The sequence below is a fragment of the Anopheles ziemanni genome, chromosome 3 (assembly GCF_943734765.1).
Source record: "Anopheles ziemanni chromosome 3, idAnoZiCoDA_A2_x.2, whole genome shotgun sequence".
In the NCBI taxonomy this organism is placed as follows: domain Eukaryota; kingdom Metazoa; phylum Arthropoda; class Insecta; order Diptera; family Culicidae; genus Anopheles; species Anopheles ziemanni.
The window spans coordinates 86,701,774-86,716,325 of record NC_080706.1 but is presented as its reverse complement, the minus strand read 5'-3'; the positions used below and the strand labels follow the sequence as shown (position 1 = coordinate 86,716,325).

The 14,552-nt window shown below is 46.6% G+C and overlaps 2 protein-coding genes across 2 annotated transcripts; both read right to left on the bottom strand.

Annotated features, from left to right (window-relative positions):
• Positions 1-2,464: 2,464 nt before the first annotated feature.
• LOC131287167 (mannose-1-phosphate guanyltransferase alpha) lies at positions 2,465-4,483 on the bottom strand. The gene is made up of 4 exons (XM_058316193.1): positions 4,319-4,483; positions 3,345-4,228; positions 3,051-3,171; positions 2,465-2,969 (listed from the first exon to the last, which is right to left on the bottom strand). Exons 1-4 carry the CDS (start codon positions 4,356-4,358, stop codon positions 2,725-2,727), a joined length of 1,290 nt encoding a protein of 429 aa, XP_058172176.1. The 5' UTR covers positions 4,359-4,483; the 3' UTR covers positions 2,465-2,724.
• Positions 4,484-7,587: 3,104 nt separating this feature from the next.
• LOC131286960 (uncharacterized) lies at positions 7,588-13,637 on the bottom strand. Its single transcript, XM_058315970.1, has one exon. It carries the CDS (start codon positions 13,557-13,559, stop codon positions 8,628-8,630), a length of 4,932 nt encoding a protein of 1,643 aa, XP_058171953.1. The 5' UTR covers positions 13,560-13,637; the 3' UTR covers positions 7,588-8,627.
• Between the last annotated feature and the right edge of the window lie 915 nt (positions 13,638-14,552).

Below are 14,552 nucleotides of genomic sequence, written 5' to 3'. Positions count from 1 at the left end.
GGCTAGGCTGCTGCTTAATTAGGAACGTCCACAACACAGGTGTGCCAATTGACCATTCACAGAATCGAACACAGCACTCAGCACTGAGCAGCAGCACTTTACTATCAACAAAAGTTTTGATGTGTCGGGCTTTATCCAAACATGGTTCAGCATACGAATAAAAATTGAAACGGGTCCAAGCAAACCATGAAAAAATCAACCAACCGTTTAAAACTGTGCCAAAAGGCAAACTATTTCACGATTTCCGATCGCAGTGGTTCGACCGAACAATTCGGCAAACGTTTCGAACCCGTATGGAGTTTCCAGGCTGGCCAGAGCCCAACAGCGGGTGCGTGAAAATGCGTCAGAATTGTTGCGTTACATCCACGAAACTGACAACTTTACTCCAGGTGTACCTTTCCTAATGTACACAGGTAGATCGTGCGTTCGCAACAAACCCTCACCCCAGCACCGAATGGACACGAAAATACCCATACATTGGAACCGAGGTGGGAAAAGAGCACGCAACCACCAGTTGCTTCAGATAGCGCCTATTCGCTGGAAATCCAGGGGTAAGCAACCTACCAGTCTTGTTTTCAACAGAAAAGAGTCGTTTTCTAGAAAATGTCGGGTTTGTTTGGGCGAAAAAAAATCTATTCAGTCAAATTTACCAGTTTCTTCCATCTATTTTCCGCTTTTTTTCTCCACAAAATTAATACGGAAAATTGTGCATTCGATTGGAAATTTTGAATCGAGAAAATTCAATCTCAACAAATTCCTTCTTTTGTGTAAGCTGCTCTAAGTACTATGAATGTACTAAGTATGCAGATTTGGGATCTGGGTATTTGTGCCCATCGTAGCATGCAAAATCATCATGTTTTCTCATTCTGTTTGACTATTGGACAAACACAAAACGAGAAAACATGACGGTTTTGCACGCTGTAATATGTCTTAAATTATTCTCCAGTACGATAAAAAAGCTATTTCCATGAAAAATCATACCGATCCACAAAGGTAGTGGGATGGATTATGACAAAAAACATCCTTTTCACCATGATTCTCCATAGACTATCTGTGGTCTTTGTAACCTGTGTAAGTAGCGCAGCAATGCTTCTTTCCAATGACATACACAAAATTATGTATGCAAAATTAACTTTAGGATGAAATACTTTTTTTTAACTTTTTGTACTAAAAAGTTCTCTTCCCCTGTTTTATACAATGCCCACACGGACACATACACAAAGTTCGTACGCATCTTTTACTATTCGACTTATGAAGAGGGGATTCCAGGACCAGGTAAGTCGTATGTTTTTATCTTCTCACTCTACCTCGTGCTCACCTGTGGCTCACGGAATTGACAGTTACGAACGGGTTTTGTGTGTCGAGCGATAAAAGCATTCAAACTCTTGAATAAATTCCAGGTAAGCACATTATGGCAGTGCTGGCAAATCAACAGAGATATGAATATAACCGAAATATAATTGTTTTAAAGTTTACTTTCTTTACTTTAGGCTGGTTGCGGTGCTAATAAAAAAAAAATGCCCCTAAACATCGTTTAATGCCACGAAAATACATTCCCTTTCATACAATTGGGTGATTTGTTGCTTTGAATACCGAAATCTCTTATTAATGGTTTCATTAAAAGAACGGACTAATGATCATTTTGCATCCTGCTAAAGAATTGCGTACTTGTCTTCTGAATAGAGAATACGAAACGTACAAGTAATTGGGTTTTCAAACAAGTCCTGTATTCATTTCATATTTCACACTTTTCTCAACGGGAAAGTGAAGATCTTGAAAATTCTTGGTAATTTTCTGTAGAGCTGGCGTTTTTCGCTATCAGAAATGCATTCAAGATGATACATAATGTTGATCAAAAGTGTAGATAGCTTATGGATTCCAAGTTAACGATAAATGAAACTAAACAATAAAGAATTTAAACTTTTTTGCACGAAATTGGATCCATCGAAATTGGAGCATACGCGTGTGTAAGTATTTTCGTTTGTGTTAGAAGGCCATAAATTAAACGGAACGCTGTGATTGGCTAGTAGCAGTTCCTTTACGGCCATTGAATCGGTAGTTAGAGGTCAGCGAACCGGGAATTTACAACGTGATCTTCCGGTAAGACAAAAATGTTTGTTTCGTCGTTACACGATCATAGGCTAAATTTTTAGCGGAAGATCGGCTGGTGAAGATGTTTAAATTATCATTAAATTAATGTAAAAAAGCGATTACCTACCCAATTGCGCTTCGATCCACAACCATATCAGATTTGTTGGATACAGAAAACTATTATTTTTGGTCGTGAGAAAACGGCATTTGGTTTTACAATAGTTGCTTCTAAATATAGTTTGAAAACATGTTAAGTCCCATTAGTTGTGGTTGGAAGCAATGTTTATTTACGCAATGTTCAATTCCATGTTTTATGTTGCCAACGTGTCATATTCGCATACCAAAAAATAGTATGTAAAACTTCACACGTCCGTGTTATGATATTTGTCTGTTCTTTCAGTGCCTGTCAATTCGCCAATCAGTCAATTTGTTAAACTTTACTGTTTACGTATGGCTTTATTTGTTGTCACAATTATTTTATAACCTCGTGTGTTTATTGAAATGGCGAGAAATTCCTGCCATTGATTCGCTTTCATTATTCCCAGCCGCGCGTAAGTCCTCGCGACCCTTCATCAATTGTCCTATAGTTATTGGTAAAGGTAAAACCTTGGCAAGAAGATGCAGACGGGAAGGTTAAAGGATGATCTCATTTTTGAAACTGCGACTCAGCTCCTTATGCGGCAGCACGATCGAGTTGAGGACGATCATCTCCGACGGCACACTGACCGCGTAGCCAAGAATCGTGATGGAAGGATTAAGCCGACCGTCGCTGTTGAACAGCGGCGGATTTTCCATTTTGGCGAACGGTTTGTTTGGGTCCGGATCGCTCGGTGTTCCCTCCACTCGGGACCACATTCCAATCTGAGAACCACGTCCAACTGCGCGATGGAATATAAAACAAGAACGATTTTATTTTTAAAGATTAACACTAACATAAGTCGAAGATAAAAAATACTTACCGATACTGTGCAACACTAAGGAATGGTCCTTGATGACGGCATTCTCCAAAATGATCGACTCACGAATACGAACACCAGGACCGATCACAACACCGGGACCAATCGATACATTAGGACCAAGCTGAAAAAAAAACACGTGAAAAGATATTAATGTTTCTGAAAAGTTTTTCTTTTACTTTATGATGTAACACGATCTTCTACAAAAAGTAGTAACATATCTATTATTTTATATAGCTCATAAAGTGTGTAATATCTCATTTTGTGAAATTTTTCCTCAAAAGCTACAACACCTACCGTCGCTGTCGGATGTACAGACGCCGTCGGATGAATGTGTACATCCGGCAGTATATTACAGATAAGACTTCCGTTCTCTATTTCCGATTCCTTGAGCCCAGGATTGGCCAACCGCTCCGGATGTGCCTTCTTGTACAGTGCCAAATAGTGTCGGTTGGCGTAGATGGCCGATCCGGCCGTTTTAATCTGCGACCACCAGTTACAGACTGGCAGAGCGTATAGTTTCCCCGTACCGGCGAGGGGGGTCAGAATGTCCTGTTCCCACTGTATGTGCCCACTGTCCTTGCCGTTCCCGTTGTTCAGCAGGCTGTAGTCGTGCTGCTTCGAGTGAAACACGGCGCCCATCTTACCGAAGATATCCATCGAGCAAACGTACACTCCGCAGTTGATGAGAGTCGAAAGGTACGCCCGGGGTTTCTCCACGTAGTGCGTAACTTCTTCGTCCTTTCCGAGCACCAGGCATCCGTAGTGTACGGCCTGCTGGCGTGTTGCCTCGGTTCCCATTATCGACACCAGTGCCTTGTCGTTTTTGCTACGATGAAAATCGTACAGCTCTTGCAGGGGAAAATCGGCACACACGTCACCGTTCAGCACGAAGAACGCCGTCGGATTGCCGGAGCGAATCTGGTCCCGGAAGTGGTACATTCCACCGGCCGTTCCGAGTGCCGTGAACTCCTGCAGGTAGCGTATGTTTACGTCATACAAGTTCTGCATGTTGCTCACGAATTGCTGCATTTGTGTCGCCGGATAGAAACCCAGGATCAGAATCTCTTTCAGCTCTTTGATTCGAACGCACGACTCGACATGGTGTTGTATGATCGGTTTGCCTGCCACCGGGAAAAGTGGCTTCGGTGTATCGAGCGAGAGGGGACGAAAGCGGGTTCCTGCATGGGGTATAGAGAATATAATACCACTTCATGCAACAAATCCTAAGAGCGATAAGCGTGTTATACTGAGTCATCGAATAGCTTTACCTTTTTCAGGTCCACCAATTAAAATTACAGCCTTCAGCATGATGGCCTAATCTGTAAGAAACGAATAACACTTCAAACAAACTAAACGCACGGTATAAAATCACGAGTAAAACTAAATAGAACTAAGAAACACTAAATCAACATAGAGAACTGATAAACATTCGTCGAAGAGTGTGATGTCCTGAATAACACGTAAACAGCTCTGACGTTTTCAATTGTTTGGTAAACATTGCCGGCTGACAGTGACGGCACAATAGGAAGGGGCCGATGCTGTCACTTTTCCTAACGAAACATTTTAAACTGGCAGTTCATCAAGCTGCCATTGTAAGTTGATGAAAATTTCAAGCGATTCGTGTGTGTTTTCTAGTTTTAACCATCACTTGTTGCTGTATAATCAATTGATAGGGTCTCCAAATATTTTTTCAATATTTAGCGACACCGTCTCATTATTATGACGATTAGTAGGAAGCGTAGTACCAAAGAATAAAATTAATCTGTATTTTCTTTCCGATTTTCTTTTTAACGCATGCTGAAAACCAGTTATTTTTTTGTTTATCCAAAACTCAATTCGTTTATTTTGTCAACAAAATAATCTGACATCGGTGTATAGCTTTTCAGTGGATGGTTAAAAATTTTAAATTATTGCAGAAACAAAATCCATTCAGTACGCTCACGTATTGACAACGCTTCGATCTGATCGGGGAGGAAAGGAAACGCGTGTACAGCGAATGTTTGTATCGTTCTTTTTACTACCACAGCTGTGCTACTATCGAAACTTATTAGAGTATCGTTTGGAATGCAGTAATAGTGCATATGGAAGGTAGGTTGAATTTGCTATGTAAACTCTACTGGTACAAACAGAAGGAAACAGCAAAGCTGCAAAAAAGTTTGATTCAAACATGATAAAAAAAAAAAACAAAAAACAGTACACGTTGTTTAAAATGAAGAAGTATAAAGTAGTGTTTGAGCAAAAAAAAAGAACATTTCCGAGAAGTAGGATGCCTCAGAAAAAAAAAAGAAAAATGAAACACGCAAATCCTGCACGCCTCGGCAGCGAAACCGCCCGTCCATAAGGCAGTGTCGTTCTACTTCATTTGACGAGCCGTTCCGCGTGCCCAGGTGCAGAATATTTACACCCCAAAAACAAAACGTTTCGGTCAGCACTGGCAAAAGGTTTGCCAATGTGGCCGCGAATTTATCCTTAGCTTTCCGTATCCATTGCGTTGTTTGTCGCGATTCTCAGATCAGATTATTTTGTACAACCGTTCACGAACGAATCGTTTCTGCACGTGTTGAGTTAGTTGTTCACGATGGTTCTTCCATACTTTTCGCGCTTCGCTAGTCTCGTGGGAATGTTTGCTTTACTAGTGTTAGACATCGAACAAATACCAATCATTTTATAGCATTCCATAATGTTTTCCGTAGTCTACTGCTACCACTTTGCACGTTACTGATATTTTGTATTATATATCTCTGGATGAGGTTTCTTTACCACATTTCTTCCGCTTGGCTTCAAATTATTCACTTCTTATATCCTATGCGAGGGATGGCGACTTTTGTGTGATTTGCAAGAATCCACACTTTTCTTGTTGCTTGTTTGTTGTTGTTCTTGTTGTCTATCTTATCCTACTGCTCTCCTTTACCAACCTTGCGAGGTTTGCCGTTACGTCTTAACCCGATCCGCTATCTTTGCGACAGTGGTTTAAAGAATATGTCTTCCATAGTATAGGGCGAGTCGGAATGTCCGTTCAAATCTCTCTGTGACACTTGAGCTGTTTGTTATGCGCACTTACTAGCTTTCAAAGTTAATCCACATTAGTAGCATGTACCTTCTGCTGCATTGCCATTTAATATATTATATTAAATTTGGTGCATGCATAACAAGTGTCTACCTAATAAATAATTTACGTTTGTTTGTATTTCCTTCCGACTACCCGTCTGTGTCTGTCGGTGCCGGTGCACTTGCGCACATTCCTTACCATTACGTTCTTATTCGCTAGTAGGTTTAGTATAGTTTATTTGTTTCAACCCGTTCACAAACGCCCTCGCCCCTGCCCCGGTGGATGACTAGTTGGTCGGAGTTACCTATCATACCTGGCGCCGACCCTCTTGTAGTGAAGTGTCTTCACGTTTTTGTTTCTAGTGCAATCGAAAACCGGAAAACGGAAAGGATGGGACGGAATACAACACACACCCATGGAATGCAGTAGAAGTTTTATATAGGATTTTTTGTTTTCGTGTATATATATAGTATGTATATGTATATATTTAATGGTAGTTTGTAATTCGTGTAATAAATGCGAGGTTATTAGTTTCTTTTCACGTCTTACTCCCTATCAACTAGCTACCGTCCCAATCCTTTTCCGGAGGTTTTTCTTTCTCTTCTTCTGTGCACTCAGGAATGTATGTTTTCATATCTTTTAGCTGCACCATTTTACAATACTCTTGACGCGATATAAAAGCTCCATCGTAACTAGAAATCCGCGCCGGTCGAGGCGGGTCGAGTGTGTTCGGGTGAAATTGAATGCGAGGTTTCGTTTACTTAAAAAGGTACGATAAAAGATTTCATCTTACGGTACTAAAAATGTCCATGTCCGCGCGTGAGCCTGCCTGGTTCCTTTTTCAAACTTATTGGCTTGCTCGTTTCAGTTTTACTTGAGACGCTTATTCATGCCCTAAAACGCCTGCTGCGATAAAAATTTACGGGCATATTTTGCGCTTCCTTATCCTTGCCAACATGGACACACACACAAACATACATAATAAAATAGTAGATATAATTACATAAACACACACATACAATACCATATGGTTGTTTAGTTTACTTTCACCTTCAATCGCTACCGGCCGCTTTATCTCTCTCCTTGATTGCATATTATGGTTTCAGTGTTTATTTGTTAATAGTTTTGCAGGCAATCGCTACATTACCGCAATGGAACGAAGCTTCTCGTTTTCTGGCAGCGGAGCAATGGAGTTTGAACAAATCTAAAATCACACACCTTTTACATCTAAAATCACGGATAGACACTACGCTCGTAACGATCTGTCTGTTTTTCCATAACTTTTTGTTTCGTTTTGCTGAAGTTTTCCTCCTGCTTGCTTTCCTATGCAAGATTTTTGTGCATGGCGACTGGCATCATGGTTTAGGGCGTACTTTAGCAGTATTACCAGCGAGGAGAGAAGTTGTTGTTCCAATACTCTAAACATATTACTGGGGGATAGTTTTTTTCGTTTCCTGTTGTACTGAGAAATGTGCCATAAGGAATGTCTCTAGAGAAATCTTGCGCCAATTTTGATAATCGTTCACTTTAACGATTGGCAGAAATCGGGGAATCTAGGAAGCCCACATGTTTCCGGGTTTTCAGTGCTCTAACGCTGCTTGAAATCGTTGAAATTCACAAAAAAGTAACACACTGACTAGAACTTCGTTTGATCACTTAATGGATCACGGGCGCACAGAAAAGATAAAAGACGTTCCTTGTGGTGTAGCGCTGCGGCCATTTACCATTTTGATATTGTATAAAAAGATCTCATATAGACAAAATGAGGTAAGTTTGCTTTCAAAAACGGTTGTGCTTTAAAACCAAATTGAATGGAAGAGACCGATCACATTGCCCGAAAGCTTTCCTAGTGGTTGTCCGGATACGTATATGCATCTACTACTTGCGTTGGCCACCGTACGGATGGAGTATCAATCTAAAAAGCTACGCGTACAAACGTTCTTCAAATATACGATATTAAATGTATGCTGTAGTGTGTATCTGCACATGCGATCAGTTGTCTACCGTTCAAGGCGGTCGGAGGCGGGATAAGAATCATCCTGATGAGAATGGAAATACATAGCCAACATATTGCTTCTAAGAGCTAGGGTTCAAATAGATATCAATTTGGCAACTCCCGACGAGGAACAGATTGTGCGATCCGATCTACCGGTTCCGTTCGAAATATGCAGCACACAGTGCTGATCAGATTCAAACGAACCGGACAGGGTTCACCATTGTTCACTAACAACGAGTTCATCATCATTAGAGAACATTCATGTTCTTAATACCAGACACCGAGTTTCCATTGCTTTCGTGCGTAAATAATCCTTCCAAGTCGGGGATGGTTGGGTTGCATCACTGCCTGTCGAAGCGAAATGTTGGGGATATTTCCGTTAGAAAGTATGCCCTAAAAATAAAATCACTGGGACGCGTTCAAAACAAAAAGTCACGACGTGCGTTAACACAGACGTTGAACAACTTCTCTATCCTACACTGGTTGCACTTCTTACTCCGTTTGCCTGGCCTGAGACCTAACTACTCGTCCCCTACAGCATGCCCGTCGGATCAAAGTAACGCTGGGGAGCGATCTGAGACTTCTTCCTCTTCTTGCTGCGCAGAAACTCGGCCACCTCGTAGTTCTTGCACTCATTCGCTATCGCCAACGGGGTGCGACCGTTCGCGTCCTGCTGCTCCGGCTGCAGCCGACACCAGTCGACTAGAAACTGTACGATCTGTAGATTGTTTGCGTAGCACGCCTTATGCAGCAGACTCTGCTGGGAGCGAACGTCCCGTACGTTCGGGTCGTACTGCAGCTGTAGAATCATAAACTCCAGCAACCCATAGTGATCGACGAACAGGTGCATGGTGGGAATTTTCGAAATCTGCTCGATCTCCGCCAGGTGTAGCTTCAGCAGGTCGATGTTGGCTCCGGCCCCAATCAGCAGTTTCATGATCTCCAGGTTGCGTGAGTACATCGCTTGCATTAGCGGTGTCAATCCGGACGTGTTCCGTTCGTCGATGGCCGCGTACTTGAGGATGAGCATCCGGGCGGCCACAATATTTCCGTGTTTGGTCGCCACGTGAAGCGGAGTATCGCCGAACTTGCTGACGGCGTTGATTTCCGCACCTGACTCGATCAAGTAGGCTGCGATCTCGTTGCAATCGATCGCGATGGCAACGTGCAGCGACGTACTATCGTACGGATCCCGGTAGTGTACGGACGGTTTGCAGTGCTCGACGACGAACCGCACCAACTCGAGCGATCGTGTGTAAACGGCCTTGATCAGACAGAGCGTCTCCTCCGAGAGGCTGTACCCGTTGCGTAGCAGGAACTTCAGCACCGGTACGTTGCGCTGCTCGATCGCGAGTGAAACTGGCAGCGATTCCCGTTCGCGGCTGTTCGAAATGGAACGCAACGGAGCGTGATGTTTTGCGAACTGCTTCATCACACGAACGCTACTCTTCTGGACAGCCCACTCGTACGCGGTCAGTCCCGCGTCATCCACCAGCGAAGGGTTAATTCCCCCAGATTCCTGTTCCAACAAAAACCGCACCATCTCAACCCGCCGCGTCTGCACCGCTATATGAAGCGCTGTCTTCGAAAATGCGTTCCGACGATTCAACAAGTCCTCCTCTTTGAGCGTCGAAAGATGCTCGCTGTAAAGGTACCGCAGGATACCCATCCGCCCGTAGATGGCACAAAGGTGCAGCACCGTGTTCTGATGCCGATCGATGACCGACAGCTTCGCCTGTCGGCTGTCGAGGAGAAACTTCAACCCATCGAGATTGTCGTACTTGATCGCGCACTTCACCAGCCGGTGCTTGTCCGAGTCAACGTCGATGTCGTCCGCGCAGAGCAACGGCAGGAGATCATTCTCGTGGTATTGGATCGCGTAGTGCAGCGGTAGTCGATCCGCGCCGCTAAGCGTACCAAGCGGGGCGTTCTGTTTCACGAGCAACCGGGCAATTTCGGTGAGACCAAGACTACAGGCCCGGTGAAGCGGTGACGTACCGTCGGCAGTCGGTGCGCAAATTTCCGCACCGAATTTAATCAGCTTCTTGACCGCCCCGAGATCACCCTTCTGCACGCACTGATCGAGCACGGTAATACCGTTCCCATCCTGACAGTTCCACCCGATGTCCTTCATCTGCTTGGCAATCTTCTCGATAAACTCCAGATTGATGTACTTGATGATCTTCCCCAAGTTCACCGTCAGCTCAAACCGTCGGACGCACTCCAGAAACACGTCGTACGCGCGGAAGTAGAGTGCCATGAAGAGGATCGTTGCCTGCCGCTCCTGCACCGTCGTCAGGCTGAAGTGGGCATCGATGAAGAGCGAGTTAGAGCTGCGCACCAGCACGTACTGGAAGAACTGTTGCTTCTCGAACGAAATCGCCGCCAGCTCGTCGGACAGGTAGTCGACCATCTGCTTCAGGTTGTTGCGCACCGTGTGGTCGATGATTTCGTACTCGGTCGCCGGTGTACCCGGGTGTAGGACGCCCAGCCGCATCCCCCGGATGTCGGCGTAGTCGGGCGTGAGGGCTTGCAGTAGCTTCAGGTCGATCGTTTCGACCGACTTAAACAGACGCTCCTGCTGTTCGACCCAGCTCCAGCGCATCTTGTAGTTGTTCGTCAGGTTGTCCACGATCGCTAGCAGCTCATCTGCGTTCGCCTTCTGCGTGTTGGCTGGCTGATACAGCTTGAACTCGTTGCTTTTAAAGATCAGCCCGTTTAGGAACACCTTCACCTTGGTGCTGTGCGTAAGGGTAAGCATGTCGTGCTCGAGTGTATCACCGCGCCGGAGGTACTCGTGCAGATTGCGCCCGCTAACGTTCGCCGACTGCAGCTTCAGCACGTACTGGTTGTCCTGGAACACGCCCAGATCGGTCAGTATTTCGCACAGCTCCATCAGACAGTGCTCGAGTGCAAACTCGACGTGCGGTGCGGCCTCGTTGATGAACTGCGTCACCTCGTTAAAGTCACTGCAGGGCAGAAACTGTCCAATGAACTTCAGTTTGCTGTCCAGGAACGACTGGAACTCTTCCCGATCCATCCGCTTGTTCCGCTTCACAATCGCATCGTTCACCTGCCGGTTGGTCGACTTGAAGAACATCGTCAGCACGGCGTACTTCTTGTCCAGGTTGTAGCAGTTGTCGTAATAGCTCTGCGATAGCTGTTCGTGCAGCACCGCGAACTCGATCGAGCTGAGGTTCTGCAGGTTAAACTTTTTCAGTATGTCACTCGTGTAGTTCTGGTGCGTCAGACTGTCGGTTGGTTTCGCGCGCTCGGGCAGAAAATGGTCGACCGCCATATAGCGCCCGACATGCAGTACCTCCACCATCGTGATGAAGTTTTTCGTCACCCGCTCGTCCATCTGATACTGGTAGAGATAGTTCGTGAAGAGGTGCAGCAGCTCCTGCAGGATTGGACTCACTAGCAACAGTTGATCGTCGGTACAGATGTCGTACTTGGGACATCGTTCGGCCAAAAACGAACCCACAATACGGCGCACCTTCACCACATCGATCTCCGTCCCACACAGCATCATCGTGGTGTTGAAGTTCGCACTGACAGAAGCCAACGCACTTCGGCTGGCGTCACCCTTCGTAAGCGCTTCGTACCGTTGCGCAAGCGGTCCATAGAGACACCGCAAAAGATCGCTAATCTTTTCGTCCTGCTGCTGGCAGAACGTTTCCTGCAGCTCCTCCACGACGCGAATACAATCCTCCAGCTCGAAGTACAGATCGTCCAGCGTGTGATTCTCGAAGTACATCCGATTGGCGTCACCGACGTACTGATTGTAGCTTGCCACCTGCCGATGGTTGCGCAGCTGGTACACGTTCCCGAGGTAGCACTTGTACGCCTCGAGCATCTTCCGATCGTGCACGTAGGCAAAGTAGCGCCGTACCGACTTCAAACTGCACTGCACCTCCGCGAACGGAATCAGCCGACCGGTCTCGAGCTTGTCCGAGCACAGCTTGTACAGCGATACGTTCGGCTGGTAAAAGTCCCGCACGTCCACGTCCAAGTTGAGGGGAAGGATTTTGTGCACCACACTGTGCAGCTTGCGCGCGATCGACGGACAGTAGCGGGCACTCTCGACCGTCTCGGCGATCACCTGCAGCGTGCGCTTGATGGCCAACACCCCGGACACTTGGTACTGGGGTAGCTGGATCCGGGCGATCCCATCCAGGTAGCGTAGGATCTTCTTGATCGCGTACAGCTGCACGACGTGATCGTACGTTTTGCGCAGCCGCTGGAAGACGACCTGATTCTTGCGGCTTACGGTGCGCGTGAGGTTAAGGAATTGCTTCGCCTTCATCTCCTGCCGGATCAGCTCCAGTTCCGCCTTCGAAAGGTTGTTGCTGTGCCGGGCCTGAATCGCGTTCAAATCGGGGTTCACTTTTAGACGCCCCTTTACGTAGTAGATGAGTTTCTTTTTGAGCACGCATCGCTTCTGCCAGAGGGCGTTGATCGCCTTCGTCGATTTGGCGGGCGCAGCGTCTCTGATGCAACCGATCAGTGACAGCAGCTGATCTACGGTCCACTTTGGCTGCGCAGCGCGGCTTTCCCGATCGACCAGGGCGGTGCGGAATTTTTCCAACTCCTCACTAACCGCCGCCAGATACCGGAGTACGGTACGTTTGTTGAGGATCAGCTTGTACACCTCGTAGTGTGGTGACTTCTTGAAGATGGCCAAAAACACCGCCAGCACGCGGCAGATCTCGTCCAGCGGCACCTGCCCCAAGTGGTCTCGCTTCTCCCGCAAAAAGAACAGATTGTCGTACACGATCTTGATCGCCAGCAGGAACTTATCGTCGAAGTCGTTCAGATTGTCCGTCGCGTCGTAGTGCTCGGTCAGGTAGCGCGTGTACTCGACGATCAGCTCGATCCGCTGCTCGTACTCCTTGTCGAACTTCTGACGGTCGGGCCGGTGCGCCGGCGGGTGGTGATAGGCGTAGCTGTAGTTCAGCAGCTGGTACTCGAGAAAGTTCTCCATGCTCTTCGTAAGCGGCACATTCTTCACGTACAGCTCGTGCCACACGCTCGACACGTACCCGATCTGCTGGTGGATGTCGAACGTTTTCAGCTCGAGAAAGAGCTGCAACAGCGGCACGGAACCGCGCCGGATCAACCGGTAGAAGCACCGGTAGTCGGTCAGGTTGCGAAACTCGACCGCCAGCATGAACTTCGTCACGTCGATGAAGTTCAGATTGATCGCCAGCTCGGACGCCGTCAGGTTCATCGAGTTGCGCAGATCGCAGTCGGCACCCGATTCCACCAGGAACTGGATGATCTCGTTGCGGTTCTGCTGCGCGATGATCGACAGGTGCAGCGGCGTGTTGAGATCCTCCGGCGTCTGGTAGTCGAGCACGAACTCCTTGAACTTCGACTTAACCTTCCCGATGTCGCCCTCCACAACCAGCTTGCAGTATTCACCGGCATATTTGCTGACATAGTTGCTCGGTTGTGTCATTCTTTTGAATGTGCTTTCTTCTCCTAGCTGTTACTGTTTTTATTTCGTTTCGTTCTTCTCTCTTTTAACCAATGTTTGTTTTTCGTGATTGCTTTCTCCTAACACGAAGTTGTTTCTTATTACACCGGTGGTTTTATCTTCTTCACGTGCTTCTGTGGGGACACTCCCCCAAGGTGCGAATCGTATTTTTGCGCTACTTAATTTTGTCCGTTTTTCTCTCTCGTTCTCTTTCTCTCATTGATCACGCGCACGATTTTCATGGATGACGCGAGGGCGCACCGGGAATCGACGTCACGACGCGCGTGCTTCCGGTCAGCTGCTGTACCTTGTGACGGTGGCCGATGCAACGACGCGCTGAGACTGGTGCGAAGCGAGATTGTCGTAGGCCATCGTCGGTGGTGCTCCGTTTTCGATTACGTTTGCCACTGCTACTGCTGCTGCTGCTACCGAGGATGAACGGGTTGTTCCTCTTCATTGCCGGAGTATTACCGAGCGCGGGTCGATCAGAAACGCTGCCATGCCGCTGGGTGGTGATTGGAATAGGTCGACGATTCAGTGCTGCCATTGAGAGTTTCGCACCGGGCGCCTGCCTCCTAGTTTAGCTGTCCCGAAGGAATCCCTCGGTTTCTGTGCGCGTGTTTACCAGCAACAGGCAGCAACATTATGGACCAGTCTGCAGCAACACGAACAATTTAATATTTTGGCTTTAATTGGTAATTCTGCAACTCCACCAATTTATGTAGTGAGCATTCAATGTTACTGGTTGGTATTTCTGGCCAGAGTCTAGCAGATAAACACCTTTACGCTCACTTTCTTGCCACGGTTACAAATTAGTGACCCGCTTTTCAGTGCTTTTTAGCGTCCCTCCTTTCCGTCGTGTTGTTCGTTGGCGAGGCGGACGCTTGAAATCCTATTAGTACGAACTACTTTCCAACACAGCATTTATTGGTGTTTAATTTCTCTTCCAGATCGATTCCGGAATACTGGCGCGGG

What these genes read in the sequence shown, in the direction of transcription:
- LOC131287167 (XM_058316193.1), bottom strand. Translation starts at nt 4,358, where the DNA reads ATGCTGAAGGCTGTAATTTTAATTGGTGGACCTGAAAAAG. An exon ending in AATTGGTGGACCTGAAAAAG is followed by an intron (nt 4,229 to 4,318) that starts GTAAAGCTATTC and finishes TACCCCATGCAG; the next exon opens with GAACCCGCTTTCGTCCCCTC. An exon ending in CTTAGTGTTGCACAGTATCG is followed by an intron (nt 2,970 to 3,050) that starts GTAAGTATTTTT and finishes TCCATCGCGCAG; the next exon opens with TTGGACGTGGTTCTCAGATT.
- LOC131286960 (XM_058315970.1), bottom strand. Translation starts at nt 13,559, where the DNA reads ATGACACAACCGAGCAACTATGTCAGCAAATATGCCGGTGAATACTGC.